This window comes from Dendroctonus ponderosae, unplaced genomic scaffold (assembly GCF_020466585.1).
Source record: "Dendroctonus ponderosae isolate FM_Combo_2020 unplaced genomic scaffold, Dpon_F_20191213v2 Dpon_F_20191213_8, whole genome shotgun sequence".
In the NCBI taxonomy this organism is placed as follows: domain Eukaryota; kingdom Metazoa; phylum Arthropoda; class Insecta; order Coleoptera; family Curculionidae; genus Dendroctonus; species Dendroctonus ponderosae.
In genome coordinates this window covers 10,441,778-10,458,312 of record NW_026019016.1, presented here as the reverse complement: position 1 = coordinate 10,458,312, position 16,535 = coordinate 10,441,778, and the positions used below count along the sequence as shown (strand labels likewise).

Genomic DNA, 16,535 nt, shown 5'->3' with positions numbered 1-16,535 from the left:
CTTTTTCTGTTCTGATTGCAAATGAGATTTAAAAAAATATTGGTTTATACGTAAAATATATATTTTTTTGTTATATTACACCTATAAATATAAAAACCAATTACAGTCACATGCTGCTTGTGAAATTTGCTTTACATACTATTAAACTCTTATCAGCTTCAAGTGTTCATTTATTTTCGAGATTGATTTCGTTTGTCGCTTTTGTTTATGTGTTCGTTTATTATGAGTACTTTTTTCAAAACCCACTTTGCCTAATCAGACTAGAGGCGATATTAGATTATACGGCGCAGATGAGTAACTTTTATTGTCGAACTATATAATTGTCTAATAACACTGCAAATACTGTAACTTCCAAGAAATTGCTTGTTGTTGAATGCTCATTAACCGATTCATAACGACGTTAGGAAATTATGGAAATAATAGATACAGAGTGATTTTTAAGTTTTTTTTCGTTTAACACAAACACAGACACGACATTTCTTTCAAATATGAAAATTAATGGAGATTCCACGTGCTAAAACCTGAAATTACAAAAAAATACTTAACAACATTGATGCTACTTTGGCCAGGTATATCTCAAGAACCATTAGAGCTATAGCAGGGCTTCATTCCTTCTGCTGACTGAAAACGTGCACTTTCGAAATAGTTCTTAATAATAAAAGTCAAGAACTGTTTGACCTACAGTGCTCATTTTCTTACCTCTGGGTAGAGGACTAAGAAAACCATTTATTTAATGGTCATATTAAAGTCAGATATATTAGCAGTGCAGGCAAAAAGCAATGATTTGATTTTGTCATTTTATCAAAACCCCATAACATATTTTCTGACAATCTTAAATATAAGTGATCTTCAGAATGTCCCTAAATTATATCATCTTTCTTGGTAATTGAGTAAATCCAGGTACAAAAATACGCTAAACTGATGGTTGGAAAAATATGAAGAATCAATTTTCATATAAAAAACACCGTTAATAATTATCCCGTACGATAAGTATTATTGTCAATGTCAGTGGCTAAAGATGGCATCTGAAACTAAGAAAAAATTCTTTAAAGAAGTTCGACCCATTCTGTCCTTGGACCATCACGAAGCCAGAAGGCGAGTTCTCAACTTGTACAAAGCTTGGTTTAGGCAAATTCCTTTCATGGGTAATCAGTTTCACTAGCAATGTTACCTAAAAATTATTTGCGTTATGTTATAGCAGGGTTTCATTTTTCAGTAAAATATTATGATGTAGAATTTAGTGAAACTCGCTGCAAACAAAAGCTCAGGGAGGAATTCACAAAACACCCTCAGATTAATGATATCAGAATTATTGATATGCTTGTAATCAAGGTATGAATCTCATACTATATGAGAAAACTGTAGTTTGTGGCTACGTGTTTGTTTCTGCTGTTGCTTGTAGGGTCAAATGGCTCTAAATGAAGTAGCAGAAAAGTGGATTTCAAGACGAGGTGTTGCCCAGTATTTTAATAAACCAAGCGACCCAACACGTGATTGTTTCTTAGCAAAATTTCTCAAAGGCAATGATTAAATGCATTTTTATGAATATTAGTTTCTTATGATTGCACTAATGAATTATTTTTCAAATAATTAAGTTTAGTCAAATCTATAGTAGTAAGTAAATTTATCTACGAAGTCGTCTGGATTTCAGTTTTTGGTTTAATTTTAGCAGCCAGTAGAGCAAGTCGTATCCATAATAAAGCAAATTTACTTAATAGGTGATAATGGCACCCGAATTCGATTGCTTGTAAATATGCATTATACATGAATGATACACATGTAATTTTAGACAAATTAATTTGTTTTTAATTCTATACATGTTGCTAGTTTGGCATCATTCAACTGAAAAAAAACTTACAGAGTTGAAAAGAAACCGGGAGAAGTCGCTTTATATTATTCCCAGACAAAGTATAAAGTGAGAAAAAATTCGCCGTATGGAGGCTTAAGAGTTTACTACAGCTTATTAGAATAAACTCGCGAAAATCCACAATTATCAACTCAAAGTACTTTCCATAAGTGCTATGTGATTGAGACAGATTCATGTTTTGCAAACATTTTTGATGGGTACTACGCCTCAAAATGTTTGTCGTTTAAAAAGTTAGAATTAAACGAAAACTCAGAGCGATTTGTATTTATTTTGCTTCTGCTAAACAATTATTAATATACTCCTTTTTAGGTATCTTTTGAGAACCATAGTAAATTTGCTATCCAAATTTCAATGTAACTTCTAAATTAATTTCTTTACTAAATTTTCACTTACAGCTTGAGCCTAAGTGTGTGGTAGGCGATAGTAGAAATGAAAAGACGTAAAAGACGTCGTGAAGTCTATTATGTTTTATAGCGTTTTTTTCTCTATGTGATATTTCAGATTTATTGTTTTAAATACTTAGAAGCCCAGTTAAAAGGTTATATTTACTTATCCCATTTGATTCTCTGATATGATGTTATTTATTTTCCCTTGGGTATAAACTAGGCCTCGTAATCAAAATAGAATCATTCGAGTATTCGAGTATTCGAATATTCGAAAAGCGAATAATTATGTCTAGTCATAACTCGAATATTCGATTACTCGAATATTCAAATACTTATGTATTCGCATAAAATTGAGGCGTAAAGAAATTCGATGTACCACACATGCTATGATGCAGTTTGGCAATTTAGAGGGGGTGGCCGTGAAAAATCCTGTATATTTACATGGTTTTTGATCATCACATTGAAATCATGTACTTACAATTTCTTCATTAGTTGAATACTCGATTATTCAAATATTCGAATATTCGAATACTCGAGTATTCAAATATTCGAATATTCGTTAGATACTCGAATGATTTTACTATTCGAATAAACCACTAAACGAGTATACGAATTTCAAATTTTTAAAATAAAGTTTCCGAGCACTAGTTTAAACGTCTTGAAGTTTTGGAAACTGTATGTTCGATGCAGATAATTTAAAAATGGCATTCAAATGATTTGAAGGAGTGCTTTAGAGATCGAAATAACTTATTTCTCCCATGCGGTCATTCAACTAGGTTTTTTCTTTTATATAATGATACATTCGGTACTCAAGAAATGAAAATTTGCTAGCTTTATCGAAGTGACCAAATAATCAGGTAAATTGAAAATAATTATTACCACAGAAAACAATTTGTCATCGCAAAATGCGACATATTTTATGAGTCCAAAGAGTTAGCTCAAGAATAGATGAAAGCTATTAGGGAGAGGTATGCGGAAGTTGAAGGAGGTAAATTACCGTAAAACTTTAAGGAAAACTAACACAAACTTTTTGCTAACTTTCGATGAAGAGTATGCACTATAAAACCGAGATTTTTAAGAATCTTATAGAAATGGAGGTTCTTTACAACAGAAAAATGCAAACTTATGTGTGTCAAAATGTTGGGACTGCATTTTGACTGAATAATGACTATTTGCACCTCTTGTATTGTTGTTGGCACCAGTATGCTGTACAAAATTACAAATTCTGTTTACTTTGGCAACTGAAAAAGTGTCAAACTTTTTAAATTGATCGTTTTTCCATAAGCTCAAAATTGCGAGTGAAAATGGCACCAAAAACGCGCCAAGAAGAGAAAATTAGCTTGGATAAAAAGTCGTTGGTTCATTTCAAGCCAAAAATAAAATCAAATGGATTGACCTCTGTTCCAAATAGCATCTCGGCGAATTCTTGTCCGATTGCGAACAAGCAGAAATCACCCGAAAGTTACGAAAATCTGGTATTATTCTATTTGAACAAGTTAAGATACTTATTCTCGAACGCGCATCCTCAGCCAACTGCCAGAGAAAACAGCGCTTTGAAGATGGATAAAATGCAAAGAGATGATGCCTCGAGTAACAGCTATAAACCCAATGTGATGCATCCATGTAAATACACTTCGAGCAATCCTCCAAGACCCAGAGAAGATAATATGAAGTCAAAGATCTACAAAATGGTATCTGCAGCGATCGAATATGGTTACGCAAATGATGTACTTGAAAAAAAAGGGGGTTGTTTTTATTTCAAGAATAAACGACCTGGCCTGGCTTTAAGGGCTCCTACCCCCGGTCCCCAATCTACACGGTATTGCAGCAAATGTTGCAGCCTTCATGGTTATGCCGACAGTAACCCTCAAGATGGGTTTATGTCTCGATGTTTCGAACAAGGACCATCAAATCAGTCCTACAACAACGCCTGGCGAAACATGGATTATTCTAGAACGGACAGAAATTATCGGGGCCGGATTAGCAACAGTCCTGTGCCAAGCTATGCGCATTCCGAGTACTGTTATAGACCACCAATTCCAGACAACAGTAAAGAAAACCAAATTAAAAATGTTCTTCCATGTCCAGACTGCCGGGCGCTTGAACGCTTACGAAAATAGTCAGCTTTGTTGTTGGTATTAGTTATCTGAGTAAATGTGTCCATTACCGCTTATCTGCATGTTTTTTTAGTTAGAATTGATGGGGTTTATTATCTGAATTGACTTAAGTGATTTTGACTTGTAATTATTCGCTTCTGGTCAGTGAGTATTATTGTTTGCCCTCTTATTACTTACACAGGGTGCTTAACATGAGCATACCTTATCCGAAAGTCTTTTTATGGAAATATGGGTGGTAAAAGGTATAATAAAGTTTTAAGAATACTCGAGGCTTAATAATAAAACAAATCACGGAATCTTTCGAATAATAAATTGAGAAAAGTCCGGAATTATTATTTATATTAACTCTTCAATTTCACCCCACTTATACTCTTTACGCAGCGTTTTATCAGATACATTTGAGTTTGAACATCCTATTGGAATTCCCTCTGATTTAGTAACGACTTTAATTTTATTTTATTTAAAATGGCCTATCCAAAAAAAATGCCAAAAAACTCTGCACCAATCAGTAGTTTTAACACCCCTAGATGATTATCATCGATACACAAAATTATCGCCAAAAAATTTAATCTTTGGTTGGTTATACCTGTAGAGAATGGGCAAAATGTAAATGAGACCAGGAAGAATTTGCAGCATCAAATTCTGTACAGGAGCAAAATTAAATGAAAACAGTTTCACTTTTCTCAGAATTCTCCAAACGGTGGATTGAATTATGCTTATTGCTGTACTTAAAAGACGAGTACTTATAGCTGAATTTTCAGACATAATAACCATTTCTTCCTCTTTCTACTCTTTAAAAACCTTTTTTGGAGCGCTGTTTTTACATTTTGGACAGAAAGATCCTCTTTTTTCTAAGAAATTGTACATATTTCCAAATAGTTAGTGGTTTGGTTGCCTTCGATTGCGATACATTTCATAATACTTCGAGCTGAGACAAGACCATTGAAGTTTTCTTGTGCAAAAATGCCATGAATCTCATTATTTTATTGATAAACTCGCAATGACGGGGCTTTTCCAAAATTATTCATACATAATTATTGCTAAAATATTTAGTTATTTATCAGCCCAAGAGTTTGTTTATCTATTATTTATGGAGGAAAATATGATATTTTGTTTGTAAGACAGCCTTTGGCGTATTATAAACAAGACCTAGTGATCCTTGAATGCATTTTTCTCAAAAATGAATTGTAATGTCTAGATGAAATAAAAACACTTACATTATGTACAAATTATTCCGACTTTAGTTTTGAAATAAATTTAATATTACACTCATGGGTGGGTGATAAGTTACTAATCAAAATTCCGGCAAAAAATGTCGCAACTAGCGCCCCTATTTAAGCAAAGCGAAAATTACAACACGAAGATTCTTCGTCTGAAAAACTACCACCTATTTTTAGTCTTTAACCCATGTATTTCCAGAAAACTGGGAAAAAAACGATAAAGTATTTTAGGTCATTGGTCACTATTTTACTTGTAGTATGTCTAGTTTCTGAATTTTCCATTGTTAATGAATCACCCTGTAATATTCCTGTAAATTTTCCAACTCGCTTTATATTGAAAACAATAAATGAAAAACTAGCTAACGGTTCAAGATGTTTATTATAATTTACAGTATTGCTCTAAGAATACTGAGTACTTAGTAAATTTACATGTTTGAGTAGGATCCTAACAATATACATAGCTTTATTTCTACCTAGGTTAAGGACTTTACTGTACAAGTTTTCAATAATATATATAACAAGTAATATCAGGAAATAAAATAAAATATTTATAAATAAACCTATATAACAATAAAAGTTTCTCACCTTTTCAACTTAATTATGCTTTTCCATTAAACAAAAATTGACTTGATAAGGACAAACAATAGATATTAAAATTTTGGACGAAACAGATTGAATGGCGTCCAACTCAACACTTTTCACTTATAGACCTTCAACTATAAAGTACTAATTCAATATAATGGTAATGGGGTTTTCTACAACGCTAATTGGATCCTTAAAAACTCAAAAAATTACTAGCATTTTTGTATTAACACAAAATGAGAATGGCACAAAATAATTTTAGAACATCAACCGATAAAAACTTGGAGCTGCAGTAATCATATGTCGAAATCGAATAGTGATTTGTTGGATAAACTAAATACCCTTTGAAAATAAAAGGTTGAATGCTTAGTTTTCCAACTTTTAGTATCGCGTTTCCTGTATTTTGATCATCACAGACTGTAGCAGTGATAAACACTTATTTATAAATATTTGTGTATATAGGTATAGGTAGTTTGCAAGATCAATATACCGACCGAAAATTTGACTTTCTTACTTTAATACTTTTTAAGAAGGTTTTAATTAGTTTGAGTTTTTAATTCGGAAGGAAACATGCCTACTTATAATAACGTTTCTATATTTACAAAATAAAAATATAGTTGCACAAGGAGATGTGCGACCAAACAAAAAATGCATTGATAAGTCTAATAGCTGTAGTATTTTTTGCTTGATATTACTGGCATCTCAATGTGCAAATAATCTACGAAAAAATAATTGTTTCTATAACAGAATTTGCTCCTAAAGTAATACAATCTACGAGATAGTGAAATCACTGAAAGAAAAATACTGCTTTATAAATCTAAATCTTCTAGGACAGAAACCGCCTATGGAAAATGTCGTTTTCTTGCTGCATCGTGCACTGGCCCCACTAATATATTTGAACACAGTGTACCACCGTATTTCGTTTTTTTGTGAAATAAATTAGAAGCCTATGCCCAATAAGGAATGCCTAGAAACAGAAACAGATCATTAAAGTTAAAAAATATCTGCAATATGACTTAAAATTTAGGACCGATATTTGCTATTAATGATTATACAGTCGGTATTTTTATATGTTATTAAAGTACATTAAATTGTAGAAATAGAACATACAATAATATCCAATATTAGTTGATTGCAAATATATTAACTACAGCAATAATACGCTTTTGCTTGTGAATGCGATTTTGTAATCTTCCGCGAACTGCATTTAAAGCTCACGATAAATTAAAATGTCTTCTTTATGGTGGAATTTATTTTTTGAAGTTATGTGCTCACCTAATAAACCCCAAGTCTACTACAAATGCGTTACAATGATTTCATCGTCGATGTCGTCCTTTTCATCATCTGTCGTTTCTGGTTCTTGATCGATTGCTGCCTGCCTTTTGGCTGCCAATTCTGCGGCTCTCTTTTCCTTTATCTTTTGCTTTCTCAGTTTGCGCATATGGTGGATTTCCACTACGCAGTATAGCAAGAAACCTGAAAATATAATTAATAACTAAATCAGTAATTACCTAATTGAAGCAAAATAGAAAGAAAATAAATTGAGCAACTAGTAAGAACTGAAATAACAAGACGGGTCCAATATATAGATGTTTTTAAGTTATGTGAAAAACGGAAGCAATTCTCTTTAATAAAACCAGCAAAGTGATCCGAATTTTCAACAATATCCAATATTTTCTCAAATTCTGCAAATCAGGCAGTTTTTGTCCACGAATTCGGCAATATAAATTAAATATCACTATCGGTATTTACCGAAAACACTTTTTTACATGTTAATACGTGTATATTTGATCAATCGCAAAATTATATTTAATTAAGAAATGTTTTAAATTTTTGTAATAAAATACTTTTGACTGGTTTAAGCTCTTCTGTTTAGGTAATATTATTATATAAGCGCACGCATACACGTAGTTTATTTTTAAAGCAAGTAATAGTTTGCCTAAGTTATATTGATGATGATTGACTAAGCAAATTAGGTAAAATTTTATTAATCCATTCTTAATTTTTAATAGTTTTAGTCCGAATGAAGCTTGCTGTAAAATTAAATTCGATTCGTACTGACGCTTAAAACCTCATTAATTAAACTCCATTAAAGGAACAATATCCCTATTTAATTGCAAAATCTCAAATTACTTATTGTTATTTTCGGTCTAAATTTGTATATTTTGTTGACTTTATTCACATCTTATGAATCATTTGAGAGTAATATAGCAGACGAGAAAGTTAGATAAATTTATTGAAGTAATGCACCCCTATGCTGTTTACGTTTTTCAAAAACTCTTCAAGATATATAAAAATGCAATATGAAATAGCGTAAATTCGAAATAAAATTAAGATAATTATCAATCTTCTTATTATTATTTTTATTAATTTAAATTAGAATTTTCTTAACTTAAGACGTTTTTAAGTAAATCGGTATCAATTTCTATCATACTAATATTTTTTTTCATGCATTTAAAACATGCTTTTCTGGCTAAGATAAAATATTCAATGGCATTCAAATATGAGTATATGAAAAATAAATTGGTTATTTTTATAAATGGGTACCTACTTGAATACCTCTAGTAGGATAATTGCTTAACAAATACAGAAATATCTTTTACGCATGTCAATTTCATCAGTTACTAGACAAGAATGCGGTTTAAAATTTAATTTCAGTCAGAAGTTATTTATACAATACCCTTCTTAATACTTATATAACAGTTGAATTTGTATGTGTACATGACAGGTTTTATTAACTTTGCAATGGAAACTATATGATTTCTATTTCCAAATCTTGTATAACCGTAACATGTTTGAATAAATTTCTGAAAACTATAAAATATATGTGAAAATTGTTGTCTCAAAAGGAATAAGTAAAATATTTTTGTAATTAGCTTCAAGCACACTTGCGTATTTTTTTGGCTGTTACACTTACCAAAAACTAAGATGGCTAGCTGGACATACAGCTTCATACGAGCGCAAAGCTGAGTGGAATAAGCATAAGCGACGACAAAACCTACAGATTCCCATAGACGGTAGTTGGAGAATGCGGCCTCCTTATTTCTCCTGAAAAGAGCACCGTACAAACCTGAAAAATAACAGTAATATTAATTATGAGAACTCTGGAAAGAAACACGAAACAGAAGAGGAAAGTATGTACCTATGGCTTGATCGGACAAGATGGTATACAGGGTGATTTAAAATGGGCGTTATTTTTCTGTAGGGTTTGTCCGATGATATTTAGAGAAAATAGGAGAGGAAACTAAATGTTTCAAATAACTGAGAGATTCGCAAAATGCGAAATTATAAATTTGGCGAAAATGATTTTGTTGGGCCTGCAAATGAGGCTTTCCTTTTAAAACAGTTAATAAAACAGTGCAAATCGGTTTCGATGCATGGTGTTAGTAGCTTGTTTATATCGAAATTAAATAGGGTCTTAAACGTTTCTTAGCGTCAGTATTGCCTTCACTATGACTTCAGCTCTCAACTATTCAGCTGCGGCTTCAGTGACCTTCGTCGATGACTTTCGTTTTTTGAACATAATCGATTTGCTTTGCAAAAAATAACAACAACAAAGCAACATCCTTCCTCCAACTACCTTCGTAAAATAAACTTAAAATCGTTAAAAGGAGTGGCACCAGTTTTAATCACACTGTATTTTTTTCGCAGAAAATGTTCTGCCTGCTTTTTGATATGCATGAGAATCATTAAGCACCATTAAAGGATGTTCAACTTTGTCACACTGGTTATAAAGGTCATGTTTTTTACAAGCAGCAACATTTATGGTTTAGTACATTAAGTACTGATTTAGAATAAAACAGTGTCGACACGAAAGCCATAAACATTAAAGGGCAGTAAAATGTTGCAAAATACATTGTATTTTTACGATTCGTGAATAATGAACCATTAAATAACCACAATATCACAATATATAATAAATTAATGTACATCCATAGCTCTAAGAGGAAAAAGTGAACCTTACCATTGACTTGGGTTTGCCAAACAGCATCGCCCACTCCCCAAAGGCCAGAAGCCATGAAGAAGAGTAGTGGGTTGTCTGGATGCGGCCTCCATAGAAGCAGAAATATTTGTACTGCTGCATGAACTGAGATTCCTAAGATCATGATGGGCACTCGGCCAACGTATTTCATGACACTTCCAAACAACAAACTGCAAATTGCGTTGACAACTCCAAAGCAGATCATGACGAATCCAACATTGTTAACACCTTGAATTACAAAAAAGGAACAGTTAATTAAATTGGCAATTTTACTGCAGCATTCGGTATATGCATAGTAAGTAATTTGATGGAATTGATTGATTTATCGGCAGTACATGATTGTTCCACATTACTTTACTGGTTTTATCTAGTACGACTTGGGCTTTTAGTTGTCTGTTTGCTTTCCATTAATTGGTAGACAATTTAGAATTATACTCAATTGATTTTCTGCGAACTAAGCAGGTTTGGTTGATTTACATAGCCCCTTTGGCAATGCTAATATTGTTAAAATATTTGTGCTCATTTGCATATAACACAGAGTTAACTGATATAAAGTTGGCTTCAAATAAATAGCGCTATTTGCTATTAGCAGAAATGAAGATTTTCTATTGCTGAAAAAATCATAGATTGAAGAATGTAGCCTTGTCAAGCCAATTGATAATAATAATTATTTTAAATAAAGCCTTGGATTAAATCCTTTCCTGGATGACAAAGCTTTGAGCAAAAAGTTCTTACCCATTGCACATGATACATATGATTGAGTGAAATCTGCACTGATAAAAGCCTGCTCAACACCAATGTAGATGGTCATTGGTATGAGCAGCTGCTGGTAGGGCTTCTTCAACTGAATAAATGTAGCTGATAGAAGCTGAATGCCAGTTAGCTCTACTGCGCTGTTCCTTCTTTGCCTTTCACCATATCTGCAACAATAAAAAATTGGTTAAATCCTTAACATTTCGCTGAAGGACATTGTCAACTGATGACCAAATTGGTTCAATGATCTTTATTAAATTGCAAATTAATTAAGTCTAGTCTGCCAGACGAGTTAAAATGCTGAGTAATATTGTTGATAAACTGTTTGATCTCAACATTAAAAGCAATTTAGCCGGTGTTTTTTTTTGAAAGAGAAGATTGTCGGGTTAGAATCGCGGCCAAAACGAAATTGAATAACGGGACTGAAGAGAAGAAACTATTATGTGCATTATTTTCATATTTTTTGCATCCGTTGGACCACACAATGACAAGAAGGTGTAGGTATAGAAAGTGTTTTCATATTAATATTTACAACAAAGCAGGCAATTTTATATTTTTGTAATGCGTTTTCACATCTGCAATCAAGCTCGAAGGCAGAATTTGCCCGGTTAATTAAAAATTGTTATTTCTATGCGGAAATTATATTACCGAAAAGAAGAAATTACACCAGTTTTTCGAACTCGAGCAATATTTGGCAACCGCTTTTCATGATAAATATCAGGATTTTTTCATCATTGATGGTAGTGTCTCTCAATATTTCCTTCCTCAGTTTAGCCAGTAATATCTTTATGAGTATTTGCTAACTAATGAATGGTAAAAATTGGAAAGAATAGCACAGACGTTTAACTATTTCCTACTTTTCTCAGAAAGAGTAATCTTTTTTGTTTTTCCGTCTGCTCAATTTAACTGAGAGAAATACTCTTTTGATTTCAATGCACTCCTTTCCAATTCGACCTAAGTAAAATATTAATTAATATCTTTTCAACTTTTTTGGAAATGGTTATTGTCTCGCTGTCATTTGAACAGCTTTTCATTGAAATGGTAATTTAATTCATTTACTCAATAACTTATAAAAATCGTCCTTTGCCGTTTGAACATGCAGCTGACAATAAAACAACCATTGGCGCCACAAACGAGTAGCGACCACTTTTAATTTATGATAATCTGTCTGGAATTTCCATTTAATGAGAAGATTTTTCTTCCGCGATGTCACGACACTTTTTTTAATTGGCCCCAAAGTGCGTATGATACCGGTTAGGACTCGATACGAAGTCAGCGATTTATTCATATCGATGACAGCCTTGATGCAGAATTTTTACCAAATTTTACTTGAAATGATCATTAATTTAAAATATAGGAGTGGTAAGAAATATCTAGAAAATGAGCAAACGCGGAAGTTGTTTTTGAATACTATAAAATGTCAGAAACATCTCCGAGAAGTAACTGTTACAAACATAAAAACTTTTGTTGAACTGCATAACATGGAAAAGTTGATGCAATTACTAAGAAAATTACACAAATATTCAATATATGTGAAAATCTACGCAACTCAATCAAGAAAAAAATACCACAGTTATGAAATTCATATAAATGTTTGCAGTTGTGTTTATATTGTTTTCTTTGTAAGAAGAAATGCATTATTTAATAATGGCTTCACTTAAAATACCTTAAATGTTGCGATTTTTTAAGAAACTCAACATTTTATAATTTTAAAGACCATCGGGCGTCTGGCCTCTTTAATTACTAGTAGATAGCATTTAAGTCTATTTTGAGGTTTATCAATATCTCATCAAGAACTTCCATTACACTATTAATCGTTTCTGAAGAAAAACTCCAAAAAAACCTCGACCATAAGACCAAAACAATAAAATGTTGGACTATATAAGACTCAGTTTTGAAAAAAACATACGGGCAAAAAACTGCTACTGCTGATTGTTTTAATCGCATTTATAAAGAAACAAGTCTCAAATCAAAATGAAAATTTTTCGGCGTGTAGATACAGAAGGCAACTCACATAATCAGAATTCTTAGAGACAAGTGGAAACCTTAATCCATTTCCATTGAAGAATTGAAATAAATGTGTTCAAACTTGAAATACTAGGTACACTAATGTGCATCTAAAATTTCCTTTAAGCTGATGTTTGAACTTTTGTTTTTACCTACCAAAAATCAATAATAATTAGCAGCTAGTGTTTGTCAAAAATATAAATATATCCAGGAACTTAGTTCTTTCCTGAAATTCCATTATGTTTGAGTTACAACCCGAAATTAATGACATTTTAATAGATAATTAAAACATTATTAAGATAAAAATATATTGGAATATTTCTTAATTGATATGGGTACAGGTTTGTTTGTTGATTCAAAATGAATCTCCGGTGTTTTCATTTTTTGCTACAAATGTAAATAAAATCAGCATAATGCAGCAAGGAATTATGCAAAGTAGACAAATCAAAGTTGTAAGCGCCACTCAATCTATTTTCATTGCCTTGGTCAGAATTGACTTTAATTTGACCGATTGAAACCCTGATTGCGTACAATTTAATAACACAATTGCAATGGTTTTTTTTATTGACTTTGATATCGATTAGGACTAAGTATAGCACCATCGTTTGCGGAATGATTTAAATCATCAACTGAAATAGATTAATAATAAAATATAATATTAACAAATAAAGAAGTTAACTATGTTTGTTTTTCTACGTTTTGCGGTTTATACATGCATTTCTGCAAGCATAAACAATTAATAGTAAACTTGTTTTTTTATTCGGGAAGTAATAAAGTTTCCGCTTATTAAACTGTTAATTATTAAACAACGACGAACATAAACTAACATTTATAATATGCACATATTAACAACAATTCATAAAAAAAGTGTTATTTCAGAAGACTCAGCTTGTGAGCTTTGCTCTGCATTCTACTAAAAGATTTACCGAATTTTTGGAAAGAATTAATTTCCAGTTTGATATAATTTTAAACTGAATTGTTAACAAATACACTTGCTTTCCTTCAAACTCGATTATACAAAGCAACCAACTTCCATTAACACCACTTTTCCTCGTTGTATAATGGCAATATATTGAGTTTAGAGTTAATCAGAATGTAAGACTTGCTGCAGGATCCTGGGGACAGAGTTGTTCGTAGTATTAATATATTTTTTATGTTCATATAAATGATTCACATATTTTAATTAAAGATTGTTCGAGTTGGCAGACATATCAGGCCGAGATGGCAAACATCGAGATAGGTGTGAAATTTCTTAATTATGTGTTAGTTAATAATAAATATCAAAATATTGTTTTAGCTTGCGTTTGAGAAGCGCCAATAAAACTACATCATGTGTAACAGCAACAACTTCCCGGAAGGTAGTCATTATTAATTTATACCTGCAGATTATAAGATAATATGGCATTTACTACAAAATCCTGCATACATAAATAACGTCCTGGTTAAATCCGAACAATGCCTTTAAAGCTTCTTGTACATATAATAAAATTAGTTAATTTGAAACCTGAAAGTTGCAAAATAGAAAAATATGTTTACAGGTACTGCAGAGTTCACATAATCACAGACTAATTATCATCAGTCTCTGATAACGTCCTTTGTTGTGTGAGCAATAATTATAATAATAATAATAATAGTTTTTCCGATTATAAACTTGACTTGAAAAGTGGAAAAATGATCTAGAAAATCACACAGTCGATACAATTTGTGATTAAATATATTCATTTTTTTTGTATAGCTCCTTGTATAGTATTCCAACACTTAAAAATTTAAAACCATTCAAAAAGTTTTGGAAATACAGGTTTTTTACATAATGCGGCGTAAAACTCGGTGAGCCGTTTATTGTTGGGTGCATAGCAAATCAACATCCGTGTAGACTCATATTAATTTATTTGCTGAACATCCGCTAAATATACGAGGTTTTATATGATATAGAGTCTTAATATACTTGAAAAGATAATACTTGTAAACGACATTAAACATGAAACACACACTCTTTAAAGACGCAAATAGACATCTTTATTTTTACAGTTCTTACGTACAACACAGTAGAACCACTTTCGTTGGTTCTTTGAATACTTTAATTAGCGAATGTGCTAGAACGTATAAATCTCCTCTCATATCGGCAATACTAATAACAAAGTGCACTATAAATTAAAATCACCTGGGTCGCAATATAGAATCTAATCTGGTATAGATTGCAGGTTAAATTCCTTGCATAATAATTTCGTTTCCTTTGATTAATGGTACCACAACCAACCTCAGCCTGCATTAGAAAATCACGATTTGCAGGCAGACTAGCAAGCCAGATGCTTGATTTGCAGATATGAAAACGTACTAAAACTCAATTAATTGCTAATATTTTGCATGCTATTATCTGATATTATTTAGTCTGCTGTATGTCTTTTTTTCTCTTAATATACTGCTGCATGATTCTTGAAAGTACTATTACTAAAACGTAAAACACAAGTTGATGAACCTCTAAAAATATGAAAGTGATACCTACATACAACAATAAAAGCAAGAAAAAAATAGACATTGTTTTTAAATTTTGTTTTGTGGCTTATTTTAAAATGAAATTCCAGTTTTTTTTAAATAAATTTAAGAAACAACGAATGATTTAAATGAAATTATTAGGCCTAATTAGGCGGCTAAAAGCAAAATTTCAGCTATTTTTATTTATTTGCTTCCTACTCTACTAATTTAATTACTTTTTAATGTTAAAAGGTATCAGTATTTTGGGTACTTTGTTTTGTATGTATTTTATGATTTTATATGTAAACTTGGTCGATTTTCCTTTGTGCGTATTGTGACATCTTTTAAATTTTTCCGGGGTTGAAATTAGATCTTTTATTAAATTTTATTTTTTTATTAAAATTTATATTTTCGATTTTATTTCAACTTAACCTGAGTTGAAGTAGAGTAATCTCATAGTGGGCAAATAAAATACCTATTGAGATTAGGTCAGTCTAATAAAAACCTATAATCATTAATTAACTTAACTCAATAACTTGTGAACATGTGAAAACTGGCAAAACTGAAGACCTAACGAAATTTAATTATCAATTTTTCTTTAGTCATTCATATATTTTTACTTCATGTGCCAGTTTCCTTTCATTATAAAACCTTTCGCGCTTTATAAATATCTCATTGGGCGTGTTTCTAGATATCTGAAAAACGTTTTTTTTGTAATCTGGACATATAAATGGTTTATTTATTGGTTCGCTCAACTAGTTCATATATCACTTGAGACTTGTGATAATGACACTAGTTGCTTGTGATATCATGAAGTCGGTAAATGTGGAATTCAATATCTACTAACATGGGTCTATTAAACTAGTTTCTTCAGCCATGACGTGGCTCGTTAAATATAGCTTAAGAAGCTGCTTTTAGCTCCATATTAGAAGATTTCTTCTTTTTCTTCAACTCTGATGGTCTTAAAATAGAATCTGTGAGAGACAGCTGTCTTGCATCCGGTAATTACGTGAATAAAATGCGAATCAAGACTTCGCAGAACATTTTCTGCCTGTTTAGAATTGGATAGCGTGATGATTTTTTAAATCTGTTTAAAAAAACTCCGTATAATACTGACCTACCACGGTATCCCATTGATTTATTTCAGTC

General features: G+C 31.6%; 2 protein-coding genes across 9 annotated transcripts in view; one reads left to right on the top strand and one right to left on the bottom strand.

The window, feature by feature from the left end:
• The first annotated feature begins 974 nt into the window (after positions 1-974).
• Positions 975-1,548, top strand: LOC125505370 (NADH dehydrogenase [ubiquinone] 1 alpha subcomplex subunit 6-like). 3 transcript variants are annotated; one of them, XM_048669071.1, is made up of 3 exons: positions 975-1,145; positions 1,202-1,332; positions 1,403-1,548. In XM_048669071.1, exons 1-3 carry the CDS (start codon positions 1,019-1,021, stop codon positions 1,529-1,531), a joined length of 387 nt encoding a protein of 128 aa, XP_048525028.1. In that variant the 5' UTR covers positions 975-1,018; the 3' UTR covers positions 1,532-1,548. The 3 variants fall into 3 exon arrangements, with proteins under 3 accessions (XP_048525028.1, XP_048525027.1, XP_048525029.1); XM_048669070.1 differs by having other exon boundaries at positions 1,199-1,332; XM_048669072.1 differs by having other exon boundaries at positions 980-1,145; positions 1,217-1,332.
• A 4,402-nt stretch (positions 1,549-5,950) lies between these two features.
• LOC109547004 (UNC93-like protein) overlaps positions 5,951-16,535 on the bottom strand; it is a 124,499-nt gene continuing 113,914 nt past the window's right edge. For all 6 annotated transcript variants that reach the window (XM_048669211.1, XM_048669212.1, XM_048669209.1 and 3 more), the window contains 5 exons: positions 10,890-11,074; positions 10,137-10,382; positions 9,090-9,242; positions 7,448-7,648; positions 5,951-7,139 (listed from right to left, as the gene is read on the bottom strand). In XM_048669211.1, the coding sequence (XP_048525168.1) occupies positions 7,467-7,648; positions 9,090-9,242; positions 10,137-10,382; positions 10,890-11,074 (766 nt within the window). In that variant the 3' untranslated portion in view covers positions 5,951-7,139; positions 7,448-7,466. The remainder of the gene's footprint in view (positions 7,140-7,447; positions 7,649-9,089; positions 9,243-10,136; positions 10,383-10,889; positions 11,075-16,535) is intronic.